We start from the raw sequence: 12,499 nt of genomic DNA on the forward strand, positions 1-12,499 counted from the left end.
GTTTCAGCTTTAGCATCATTCCTTCCAAAGAACACCCAGGACTGATCTCCTTTAGAATGGACTGCTGCTGCTAAGTCACTTAAGTCGTGTCCGACTCTGTGCCACCCCAGAGACAGCAGCCACCAGGCTCCCCCATCCCTGGGATTCTCTAGGCAAGAACACTGGAGTGGGTTGCCATTTCCTTCTCCAATGCGTGAAAGTGAAGTCGCTCAGTCATGGCTGACTCTTCGCGACCCCATGGACTGCAGCTTACCAGGCTCCTCCGTCCATGGGATTTTCCAGGCAAGAATACTGGAGTGGCGTACTATTAGCCTTCTCCGTTAGAATGGACTAGTGAAGCCCCCCCAAAAAGCCCCAAGACTTGCCCAAGATCAGGCAGCAGGTGAATAGTGGAGCTGAGTTTTGAATCTGAGTTTTCTGTCTACTAGTTTGAGAACTAGTCAAGTTAAGTTTATGGATATTTGGGTCAGAAACCTTGAACTGACATCAGATGAGTTAATCACTGAGACTCTCTAAGCCTCAATGACCTCAGTTAGTAAAATACGGATATTTTATTAGTTAGCAAACTACGGATATGGTTATTAACTTTTTCAAAGGATTGCTATGAGGATTAAATAACAGTAAATCATAAGCCCTTGATAAATGCTATTCTATTTTTGAAATTATGATTACTATTATTATTAATTATAATTCCCATTATACCACAGCTTCAGAGAAGCTACCTACGTGTGTTTCAATGTTTTTGCTTGCCCCTTCCCCTGATGCAGACCTTTCTCAAGGTATTTGCCAATCAATTTCAAGTCCCAAGGCAGTTTCTTCCCTGGCTTCTTTAGGAGAGGATGTCAAAGTGATTTTTTTTTTTTTCTGTAGAAATCATAATACATTCTCTAGATTTCGGTTATTAGTCTCTAGTTACCCAACATTCTGCTTTGGCCTTTCTCATCAGTGTGGCTACTCGGATGGCAGGATGTAGCCCCGGTAACACAAGTTGGTAGATAACAAAACAAAACAGCTGCTCTCTCTGCCAGCACTCAAGAACTCACTGCAAGAGAAGCCTCGCCAGGAAAACAAACTCGGTTTATAGTTGCACATGCAACAAGCCCAGAGAAAATAGCTATTTCCAAAGCACTCCTGTATTGGGAGGGAACTGTTACTTGTTCCTCAATACAGGAAGAGTACACACATATACATGTATACACATATACATACTCAATCTCTCAGATACATAAATACACATACACACACCTGTATGTGAAAAAAATATGGAAGAATTACTCAAAAGTGTTGACTCTGATAGTTTCTTGTGTGGGGAAGAAGGGTAGCAAGGACTGCTACCTTTTATATTTATAACATCCCGTTTGAATTTATTTTGATGAGCACATATTATTTGTCATTCAAAAAATATATATACACAAATAAAAATAAGCTACGTGACTCCCACTGAGAGCAGTGTCAGTAACACCAGGAGGGGTGGAGCTCTGGGTCAAGTGCTTCAAGTGCATCATCTCATTTGATCCTCATTTAATCCTCCCTGTCTCTCTCTAAGGGGGTGTAATTATCCCTATATTATAGATGACAACTTTAAGGCTCAGAGTCAAGTGTTCGTGGGCACACAGCTGAGTATTCAGTAAAATACAGTAGGAAACAGGATATGCATGTCCCACAGTACACTCTGTCTACACTCAGTAAATACCGTGCCACAATTTCTGCACAATCACCTGCTTATCAAACTCAGGCTTCAGAGATTCCTCAGTGAAGATGTGAAATTGCATCTTCCTGTGGCTAAACAGCACGGCAGATTTGAGCATGACAAGCGTCTCCTCCAGACGATTGCCACAGGCCACCACTGCCAAGTGGATCCAGAGCTCGGGCGGCAGCTCAGCTTGGAAACTCCTGAGTTCTCCAGGCCTCCTAGAAAGAAGAAAAATAGGTGAAAGCCATTATTAAACTCATTAAAGAAAAATAAAAGCTAGTGGAGGGTTAGAACATTTCAAAACATGAACAGGCACAATCTGTTATACTTTATAAAGTGATAAGCATTTTGACAATTCTTCCTGCTTAGAGAAAAATACCCTTTATTCCCATATTTATCCTGGCAATAGCAGGATGAGTCACTGTTTGGACTGCTATAGGTGTCTGAGGCTTTTTTCCGCCAGCATTCAGCTGTCTAGTGCCTGCTGGCTGCCTACTGGCCCATGTTTGGAAATGGTATTGCTAAACTCTGACAGCTGACACAGGGCTGTGGTGCTCCCACTGACATGGGCCATGGAAATTAGATTTGAATGCAATTTGAACAAGACGAGGGTGGACAGTGGCTTTCCCATGTGAAACGAGCAACATGATACTCCTATCATCTGGAGGGTTTTAGGCTGAAGTGGAAGGCATGACCACCGGCCCAAAGGAAAATCATGCAAACCCAGGAGGTAAGCAAAGAAAACAACACATGGGGCCTCCATGACATCTTGGGAGAGTCTCACAGAAACAGGTGTTAATCTTAATCATCTCGCTCAAGACTGCTGAGCTGGTAGGTATGAAATTCAGCTTCCAGCGTGAAATGTTTATTAATGAGAAGCAGGCAGGAGAGAGGACAGGTTAAGCTGAAAATTACCAAGGTATCAAATACCCAGTCAACAGCTGAGAGGGGAACAGAGTCCAAGAGTCCAGAATCATCTTCCAGCTATTTCCTCGTAATAAAAGATTTGTTCCAGACAAGGAGACACAGCCAAGCCTCAAACACACCACTGAGAAACATTTGCAGGCAAGCTGCAAGAAGTTGGCCTGGAAAAAGGTGCCCTGAGACAAATGAAACTAATTTACTTGCACAAAAGATCTGGAGACCAGGGGAGCTTGGATGTGGAATGCTACCTTCCTTCCAAAAACTTCGAGTTCAATCAGCGTGCTGCTCCATTATTCACTGCTCGCTCAAATAAAGGCGGCCGTGCTCCAGATTTCTTTCACCAAGAGGAAAGTTGAAGATGTGGGTGGAACACTTTGGAAGACTTTCCAGTCTGATTACTTAAGAGCATGCTGAGTAGAAGCATGGCCTCCTGGCTTAGTTAGGTCCAGATGCATAGACTTACTCAGATTCCACTAATTTCAGGGATCAGAGGAGAGGACAGTAGAGATGTATCTTCTGAGACGTCCATGTCCCTTCAGCTCCCTGCTGCTACCTGATGAGGCATCATCTTCCCTCTCCAAGATCACTGTGACTCCCCCTAGATGGTCCACCCGCCTCCAATCCGATCCTTAACCCCATCTATGATTTCTCCTTGTTGGGGTCAGAGTCACGTTCTTCTAAAATGCAAACAGGATTGTGTTATTCCCTTGACAAAAGTCATGTAAAGGCTCCTGACTGCCTTGAAGATCAAGTTCAAACTGCTGACTGTGGCTTCTACTTAGGTCTCTTGTATCTGCCTCCAGCACCTGGAGCCTGGGTGGGCAGCCATTCATAATCACAGTCACACTTAGGCTGCAGCTCTCCATCTCATTTCATCTTCAGATCCTAGCACATGCCGTGTCTCTCAGAAATGCTCTTCTCGACCCTCTTTTCCTTGCTCACTCCGTCCCATTACTCCATAAATCTATATGAAGTGCCTACTATGTGCCAGACACCTTTCTGGGTACCAGGAAGACAGCAGTGAACAATACAGATCAAAATGCCTGCCCTTGCTGAAGTTACATTCTACAGATGGTAGGCAAAAGACGAAGAAAGAATACCAGTCAAAGCAAATAGTAAGTGAGCAACTCACAAAGAAAGTCATCCAGCAAGCAGGAAATACAGGGTGGAACCATGAGAGATACAGGAGTGTCTGATGGTTTGGAACATACTATACATTGCGAAGTCAGGGAAGTAAGTCCTCACTGAGAAGCCGAGATCCGATGACAATCTGATGGTGGGGAGGGAAGGAGTCAGATGCTTTTGTGGGTGAGGAGGATTCCAGGCAAAGGGGACAGTCAGACCAAAGGCACTAAATGAGAAGCATGCCTGGTGAATCCAAGAATCCTTGCCTTCAGGACTCAGATGTCTTCTCTCCTTCAGCTTCATAGATGGACTTTCATACCTGCTATTAAAGCCAACTCCCAACTAATTTATATAAAGGGATGGGAAGGATGTGTCACAGACAAGGCCAAAATCACAGTCAATTAAGAAAAAGTCAGTCAAAATACCAGCCAAAATATGCTGCAAAAACATTTAATGCATACTCATTTGCTTAAAATTATGCTCAACATTTAAAAACACAAGTATCCACAGGTACTTAAAATAATAAATGTAACAGCTTAGCTGTCTTAAATATGAGCCATTACCCCACCTCCAAAGAGTACAATTCCACCTAGTTTAGGTTTACACTTTGGACTTCTACATGAATAAAATATCTTAACCTCAGTAATCAGGAAAATACTAATTCAAACAATAAGGAGACTCTATGTTGTTTTGGACTGGTGAAACTTAAAAAATAAAAGTTGGACTATATATGTTTCAGAGTGGATATGGAGGTTGGGGACAGCTCAGATGCTGCTGGGGCAATTTAAGTTGACCTAAACACCTTGGAAGGAGAAGGCAATGGCATCCCACTCCAGTACTCTTGCCTGGAAAATCCCATGGACGGAGGGGCCTGGTAGGCTGCAGTCCATGGGGTCACGAAGAGTCGGACACGACTGAGCGACTTCCCTTTCACTTTTCACTTTCATGCACTGGAGAAGGAAATGGCAATCCATTCCAGCATTCTTGCCTGGAGAATCCCAGGGATGGGGGAGGCTGGTGGGCTGCCATCGCTGGGGTCGCAGAGTTGGACACGACTGAAGCAACTTAGCAGCAGCAGCAGCAGCAGCAGCAAACACCTTGGAACGCCTTTTGGTCACATCCGTCAGGAGTGAAGATATATATACACCCTCACTCTTCTGGTTCTACACCTGCATATGAGCCCTGAAGAAACTCTTGCACATTTGCATAGGACCCATGGAAGAATGCTCACAGCAGTCCTATTTATAATATTGAAAAGTTGGAAATAACTTTCCTGTCCATGCACAGGAGAATCATGAATATATCTGACAAATGTAAGCAGAATACTGCAGAGCAGTGAAAATAAACAATTCAGAAGGTCATGTACAAACATAAGGACAAACAGGAAAAAGAGCAATTAGGTAGCAGGAGGGCGGTAGATTGAGACAGTTTGGATGAAGCTGAAAAACCAGCAAACACTGCGTGTTGTTCACAGACATATGGAGTAAAAGTCATCATGTTATGAGGATGAGAGACATCAAAGACGAGGCAGTGGTTACTTCCGGGCACTTAAGTTTTTATTTCTTAAGATGAGAGCAGGGTACACAGAAACGCACGATGTAATTGTCTGTATTATTCATGTGCCCAAACTATGAAACAAATACTTTATTTTCTTTTTGATTAAAAAAAGCTTGCACATCCCTGCAGCACAGCAGGCCACTTTTCTTTGCAGGCTTCAGCGATTTGGGCCTGCATGGTACACAAAGCAGGGGCTGGGCCCTGCAGTTCTTTTTGGTGTCTGGTGACAGGTACTAAAAAAGACAAATAAAGCTTCTCCTGGTGGCAGTTCAAGTATCGGTGGCTGGGATTTAATGAGACCTTTGCTGCCCCCTACTCTGTTACTTCTCATGTTACGTTAAAAATCGTAGGCTTCAGGTAATAAGCGTTTGTATTCTGTAGCCACAAGGAATAATCAAGTAAGGGGGCTGAAATGGTGTGCCTGCCACCAAATCTTACCAATGGGACACAAGCCCCTCTCAAATGTCACCTGAAGACCCTGCAAGGGTCAAGGGATGTCCAGGCTACAGACCTCAGACTTCTAAACCCCTTGAGTTGCCAGGTGTTGGTGGAGAATGGGAGATGGGAATTGTACTTGAACTTCTCTGATTGATGGCTAACTATGTTCTTCTTTACACTTTATAAAAGAAGACTGGAGTAGATATTTGCTATCCAGTTTTACAGGCCTGCTGCTGAGGCTGAAGCTGATGGCAACCAACTCAGCTACCACACTGGTAGAGCCTGGATGGGAGTCAACAGAAAGCAGAGCCAAAAGGAGGCAGGTCATATCTCAAACGGCATAACCTGGGCACCTGAATCCAGGTGTATGGCTTTAACCCTGGAAGGTCATTGATAAGCCAATATATTCTTTTCCCTTTAAGTCAGTTTGAAACAAACAACTTAGTAATCAAAAAAAGAGTCTTTACATAGGTCTTAGAAATAGGTTTCAGATTGCCTTAGACTCAAATGGCAACCCACTCCAGTACTCTTGCCTGGAGAATCCCATGGAGGGAGGAGCCTGGTAGGCTACAGTCCATGGGGTTGCAAAGAGTCGGACACGACTGAGCGACTTCACTCACTCACTCACTCACTCTGCTTCTCTTCTCACCTTGAGTCATCCTTTAAATGCTCCACGAATCCATCCCCTCTCTGAGGCTCACTGGTTGGATGACATCAACTCAATGGACATTAGTTTAAGCAGGCTCCAGGAGTTGGTGATGGACAGGGAAGCCTGGTGTGCAGCAGTCCAAGGGTTGCAAAGAGTCGGACATGACTGAGCAACTGAACTGAGGACCTTCATCCAAATTTTCATGGTTCTACCAGTGTCATAGGTGGAAGAGACACCAGATACCATCTTGAGCGGGGGATGCCCAGCCTGACTGCATATCATCATCACAGGAGGTGTCTGTTAATATTATAACTTCCATCCCAGAGAGATTCTGATTCCGTGGGTCTGGGGTGAGACCCCAGAGTTTGCATATTAACACACTTGGACTACAAGCATCCGGAGTCCATCTCCAGCCAGGAACTCATCACCTGAGTTGACCTCTCACCTCTCCTCTCTCTCCCTAACTCTTCCCCTCACCTGCAGGAATGAAGCTCTATCCTCTGCCTTTTCTCCGGGTCTTCTCTTCACCTCTTGCCGCCTTGTGAGGATGCCACCTCCCCAGTCGACCCCTCGAGTGCAGCTCTTCTTCCTGCCCTGTCCCAGGAGCCTCAGAAGCTGGTTTCCTCCCTGCTCCTCCCTAACACATTTAGACACTATCTCCACGGTGAAGTCTGTGGATGCAACTATTCCATCTTCCTTGTTGGTGTCATCTCTCAGCTGTCCGGTCACTCCTCTTCATTCCCTGAACAGTTGAGCTTCTTGCCCACAGTACACCTCCCTACCACAGTCCTTGTCAACATTCTTGTTATTGTCTAGTTGCTAAGTCGTGTCCTACTCATTTTGACCCCCATAGGCTCTTAGGAACTTCAATGGCTCTTTAAAAGATGGTTCCTGCATCCTGATCCTTCAGTTTTGTGAGCTGAATACCCTCCACCTTTTCCTTCTCATGTCCTGAGACACCTAGTGCTGTGCTTACATCCTGGACCTTTACACTGTTGCTTCTGGAATGTTCTTCTCTAAGGCTCCCCTGGTGGCTCAGTGGTAAAGAATCTGCCTGCTAATGCAGAGACTCGAGTTCAACTCCTGGGTCAGGAAGATCCCCTGGAGAAGGAAATGGCAACCCACTCCAGTATTCTTGCCTGGGAAATCCCATGGACAGAGGAGCCTGGCGAGCTACAGTCCATGGGGTTGCAAAGAGTCGGACACGACTGAGCGACAGCACAGCTCTTTACAAAACCACCTCCTTCTCTTTCGACAGTAGAATAACACTTCCCTGACCACCTCATTGAAGGAGCACCTTCCCTTTTCTTTTCTATCAGGGTCTTTATCTCATTCCAAAAACCTACCTTGTTTGGGGATTACTTACTCTTTCATTGTAATTTACAGCAAGCACACAATATTATTTACAGTCAACATAAGGCAATGTAAATTTAAAAAATCCTCAGAAAAAAGGTTGGAATAAAACACACAATGTATAGTTTCAATTTTTAAAATACAAAACATTATGTGTTGAAATAATAAAGTTGGTACATGAAAAAAAATCCTTGCCCCATAAAATAATTTTTTTTGCATGTTACAGTGTGGTCTTTATTCCACCAAATAAAATATGTACTAATGGTGTACATTCAACTTTATATTCTACTTTTTTCATCCTTCTCCTTCTGCCTTTTACTTTTCCTGTTACTTTTTAAGTCTTCATGACCATCATTTTAACTGGTTATCTGACTAAAACACCATGGCTTACCATTTCTTTTGTGGTGGTTTGTCTTAATTTTTCTCAAATATACGTGTGTGTGTGTGTGTGTGTGTGTGTGTGTGTGTGTACATATAAAATCCTGCACTAAACATGTATAGGTCAATAGATTTTATTTTCCCTTTTTTGCTTTATTTCCTTACACTACATTCCCAGGAAGGGATTTACTGGGTTAACAGCTATTTTCCTATCAAGGATGTAGTAATTTTGAGTTCCTCAAATTTACCAAAGAGTTCTTAGAAAACATCCAGACTATGAGAAGGAAAACAAAAAACATAACAAACATTAGACCAGCCACCTCTGAGCTCCTTGTATGAGGTAACTGTGGAGCTGACAGCTGAAACAAGATGAAACATGCTTGCACGTGACATCAGTGCCTCCAAATTCCTTGTGTTCTGAAGAGGTGATGCATAGACTGGAGTTATCGTTTAGACATTGCATCAAATAACATTGAGTCTCACAGGAAGAAGTTATTCCATTTTCAGTTCTTTTCCAACAACGTCTTTTTCAACAGTGCTAATATGTCTTTCTAATGTTGCCTAATTCTCCTTTTCAACCGAGAAGACAGCAGGCCTCAGCTAGAAAGCCTTCAGCAGGCAAGAGTACCAAGTTACAAATGAAAAGTTGTCTTGTTTTCTTAGTGTTTGATTTGATGGTCCCCTTCTATTTATGTGATTGCTAGCAATTTATGTCAGTGATATAAAGTTTTCTTTAAAAACAAATATAGTATGAATATGGAGAAATCTGCACCCTCAAGCACAACTGGTGAGACTGCAAAATAGTGCAACTGCTTTGGAAAACAGTTCCTCAAAAATTTAACTATAGAACTACCATCAGTCAGTTCAGTTCAGTTGCTCAGTCATGTCTGACTCTTTGCGACCCCATTGACTGCAGCAGGCCAAGCTTCTCTGTCCATCACCAACTCCTGGAGCTTGCTCAAATTCATGTCCATTGAGTCAGTGATGACATCCAACCATCTCACCCTCTGTCGTCCCCTTCTCCTCCTGCCTTCAATCTTTCCCAGCATCAGGGTCTTTTCCAGTGAGTCAGTTCTTTGCATCAAGTGGCCAAAGTCTTGGGAGATCAGGTGGTAGTACAGAACTACTCTATGACCCAGTGATTCTACTGCTAGGTGTCCACCCAAGAGAAACGAAAACAACTGTCCTCACAAAAACATGTACACTTGTAAATGTTCCTAGCAGCATTATTTACAATAGCCAAAAAGTCCAACCCAAGTGTCCATCAACTGATGAATGAATAAACAAAATGCAGCATACCCATATAAAGGAATATTATGTGGCAATAAAAAGGAATGGAGCACTGATGCCTCTGTCAACATATTAGAACCTTTAAAATAGTTTATGAAAATATAAAAGACTACATGTTGCATGATTCCAAGTGTACAAAAAGTCCAGGATAGGAAAATCCATAGAGACATAAGGCAGCTCAGTGGTTACCAGGGACTCACAGAAGGGGCGAAGGGGGAGTGACTGTTTCATGGGTATAGGGTTTCTTTTCCGAGTGATGAAACTGTTCTGAAACTGGATATCAGGGATGGTTGCACAACTCTGTGAGTAAACTAAAAATCTCCACATTGTATATCTTTTAAGGGTATTTGAGTTATATTGCAATAAAGCTGCTATTAAATAAATACACAAAGGCACACATTTATAACAAGGATAGATTTGTTTGTTTTTTTTTTCTTTTCAAGTTAGCATACAGCAGTATACTCTTAAAAACCATGATGCTGATGTAGGAATGACTGAGGTTTGGAAAATGCCACCCTCATTGTCCTGGTTTATGCCCGCCCTGTGATCCAATGAAAAATGATGCTCAGAACAACAGAGAAGGCTCAACTACCTCCTCCCCACTGCTGGAGACGAGTGTCTCCTCAATTGCTTAAAAGTCTCAAGCGTGTGACTTAATTAAACTTCAATTTCTGGAGTGTATAAATAATGAAATACGGCATTTATGTGTAGTGCTGTTTACTTTGAAGCCTATTACTGCAAAACACACTGAATTATTAACGCGAGTAATTGCTTCTACTCAGACCCTCTTTTCTGCTGTCTCCTGCTACCCCTGTTATCAGGGCTTCTTAACTGACAGGCTAAATTAACTCAGGTAAACCTGATGCTATGATATGGGCTGGCAGTGTGAGCTGGACAGAAAATCACAGCCTGAACCAGTACTGTTGGTGTCTAGTTTTAATAGGGAGGGAAACAGAAATTTGAGGGGGGAGGTGGGAAGGAAAGGAAACAGACAAATTTCAAGATTTGAGTTGAATATGCTGACCCTAGGGAAGACCTGACCTGTGGAATGCTCTTCCTCCTACCCCTGTCCCAGTGGAACCTCCTTTAAGATGAAGCCATGGCTATTTGAACATGGAGATTTGCAAATGAGGCCACAGTGGCAGTTGAAAAAAGTGGAAATACCTTGATTTAGGTCCTAGCAAAAGAGTCTGGTGATGGGTGATTATATCCATGTTAAGTGTTGGCAGCCAGAGACACTAATGAAGTTCCTTGCAAACTACAGGTCTGGGAACACATAAAACCCCTGACAAAAAATTTCCACACTGAAGCTGTGAGTAGAGCCTTTACTTAGCAACCCAGACATGACGCCCAGGACTGTGCTAACAGCTAAATCACTTTTAATGACCCATGGTTTGGAGTTAAATCAACAGTCTTTAATCTTCCAAGACAGACAGAAAAGCTGACATTTGCCTTGAAGTCCCTGCATTACATGATCAGTGTTGAAACAATGCAAAAATATCTGCTATGAGGGGGAGGCTTAATAAAATCATTTGATAAGCGAATCCAATTATTAATAATTCATATTTTGCTTGGATCACGACATTTGAAACATGGCTGTGTTCCTAAACAAAGTCTAGCTCTAAAGAACAATAGGTGTCAATGCCCAAACTTGGTGATTTTGTAAGTGTGTGTGTCTGGTTTTAGCCATCATTGTACACATATACACGGCTTATGATTAGGAAGTAGCAGAGTCAGGATTCAAACTCAAGACTTAAGAAGCCTTGCTTTTCGTTATTGTGCTGTATATGGGACCACATACAGGTGAGTCAGAAAAGAAGCCCCCTCTAGGCACATAAGCCTTTATCTTTACTTCGTGCTCCTGATTCAGTGATCTGAAGGTGAACTGGACTTCAGCGCCCACTACAGCCCCACCAGGTGTGACTCCCATAGCATACCTGCACCATCTCTTCCTCCGTAATCTATCCACTTGCCCTTTGTTATTGCTCAGTTGCGTCCAATTCTTTGCAACCTCATGGACTGCAGCACACCAGGCTTCCCTGTCCTTCACCATCTCCCAGACCTTGCTCAAACTCATGTCCATTGAGTCGGTGATGCCACCCAACCATATCGCCCTCTGTCATCCCCTTTTCTTCCGGCTACTGCTACTGCTAAGTCGCTTCAGTCGTGTCCCATTCTGTGCGACCCCATGGATGGCAGCCCACTAGGCTCCCCCATCCCTGGGATTCTCTAGGCAAGAACACTGGAGTGGGTTGCCATTTCCTTCTCCAATGCACGAAAGTGAAAAGTAAAAGTGAAGTCACTCAGTCGTGTCCGACTCTTCGCGACCCCATGGACTACAGTCTACCAGGCCCCTCCGTCCATGGGATTTTCCAGGTGAGAGTACTGGAGCGGGGTGCCGTTGCCTTCTCCAATCCTTCCCAGCATCAGGATCCATTCTAATGAGTCAGCTCTTCACATCAGGTGGCCAAAGTATTGGAGCTTCAGCTTCAGATCAGTTCTTCCAATGAATATTCAGGACTGATTTCCTTTAGGTTTGACTGGTTGGATCTCCTTGCAGTCCAAGGAACTCTCAAGAGTCTTCTCCAATACCCCAGTTCGAAAGCATCAATCCTTTGGTGCTCAGCCTTCTTTATGGTCCAATTCTCACATCTATACATGACTACTGGAAAAACCACAGCTTTGACCATACAGACCTTTGTTGGCAAAGTAATGTCTCTGCTTTTTAATATGCTGTCTACATTCGCCACTTGTCCTTAGCTGAGGTTATACACAATTGCGTTCATAATTCTTCTTCTAAAATTTTAGGACACTGCCTGGACTAATTCTCATTTCAGTTTTCCCCCTTATGATTGTTCCTGACACACAGGGAATTCTATTTCTCCATCTCCCTTTTCTTTTCAAATTACGATGTTATTGAGATTTTTAAAATATGAACCGGCAGCGCTGGTTTGAAATAAATGTCTGGTGACATATGAGGGGGAAGAGTGTGGATTATATATTCCATGAATGGGCACCTCTATTTCATTCCTCAAGAAAGAGCATGAGGGACCTAAAGGAAGGAAAAGTAGTTTCCCCAACTAATCTCCATC

General features: G+C 43.4%; 1 protein-coding gene across 1 annotated transcript in view; it reads right to left on the minus strand.

The window, feature by feature from the left end:
• Positions 1-12,499, minus strand: part of GXYLT2 (glucoside xylosyltransferase 2) — a 77,859-nt gene that overhangs the window by 53,277 nt on the left and 12,083 nt on the right. Inside the window, exon 2 of the mRNA XM_068983013.1 lies at positions 1,719-1,911. Coding sequence (XP_068839114.1) covers positions 1,719-1,911 — 193 coding nt within the window. The remainder of the gene's footprint in view (positions 1-1,718; positions 1,912-12,499) is intronic.

Source organism: Capricornis sumatraensis, chromosome 10, assembly GCF_032405125.1.
Source record: "Capricornis sumatraensis isolate serow.1 chromosome 10, serow.2, whole genome shotgun sequence".
Lineage (NCBI taxonomy): Eukaryota > Metazoa > Chordata > Mammalia > Artiodactyla > Bovidae > Capricornis > Capricornis sumatraensis.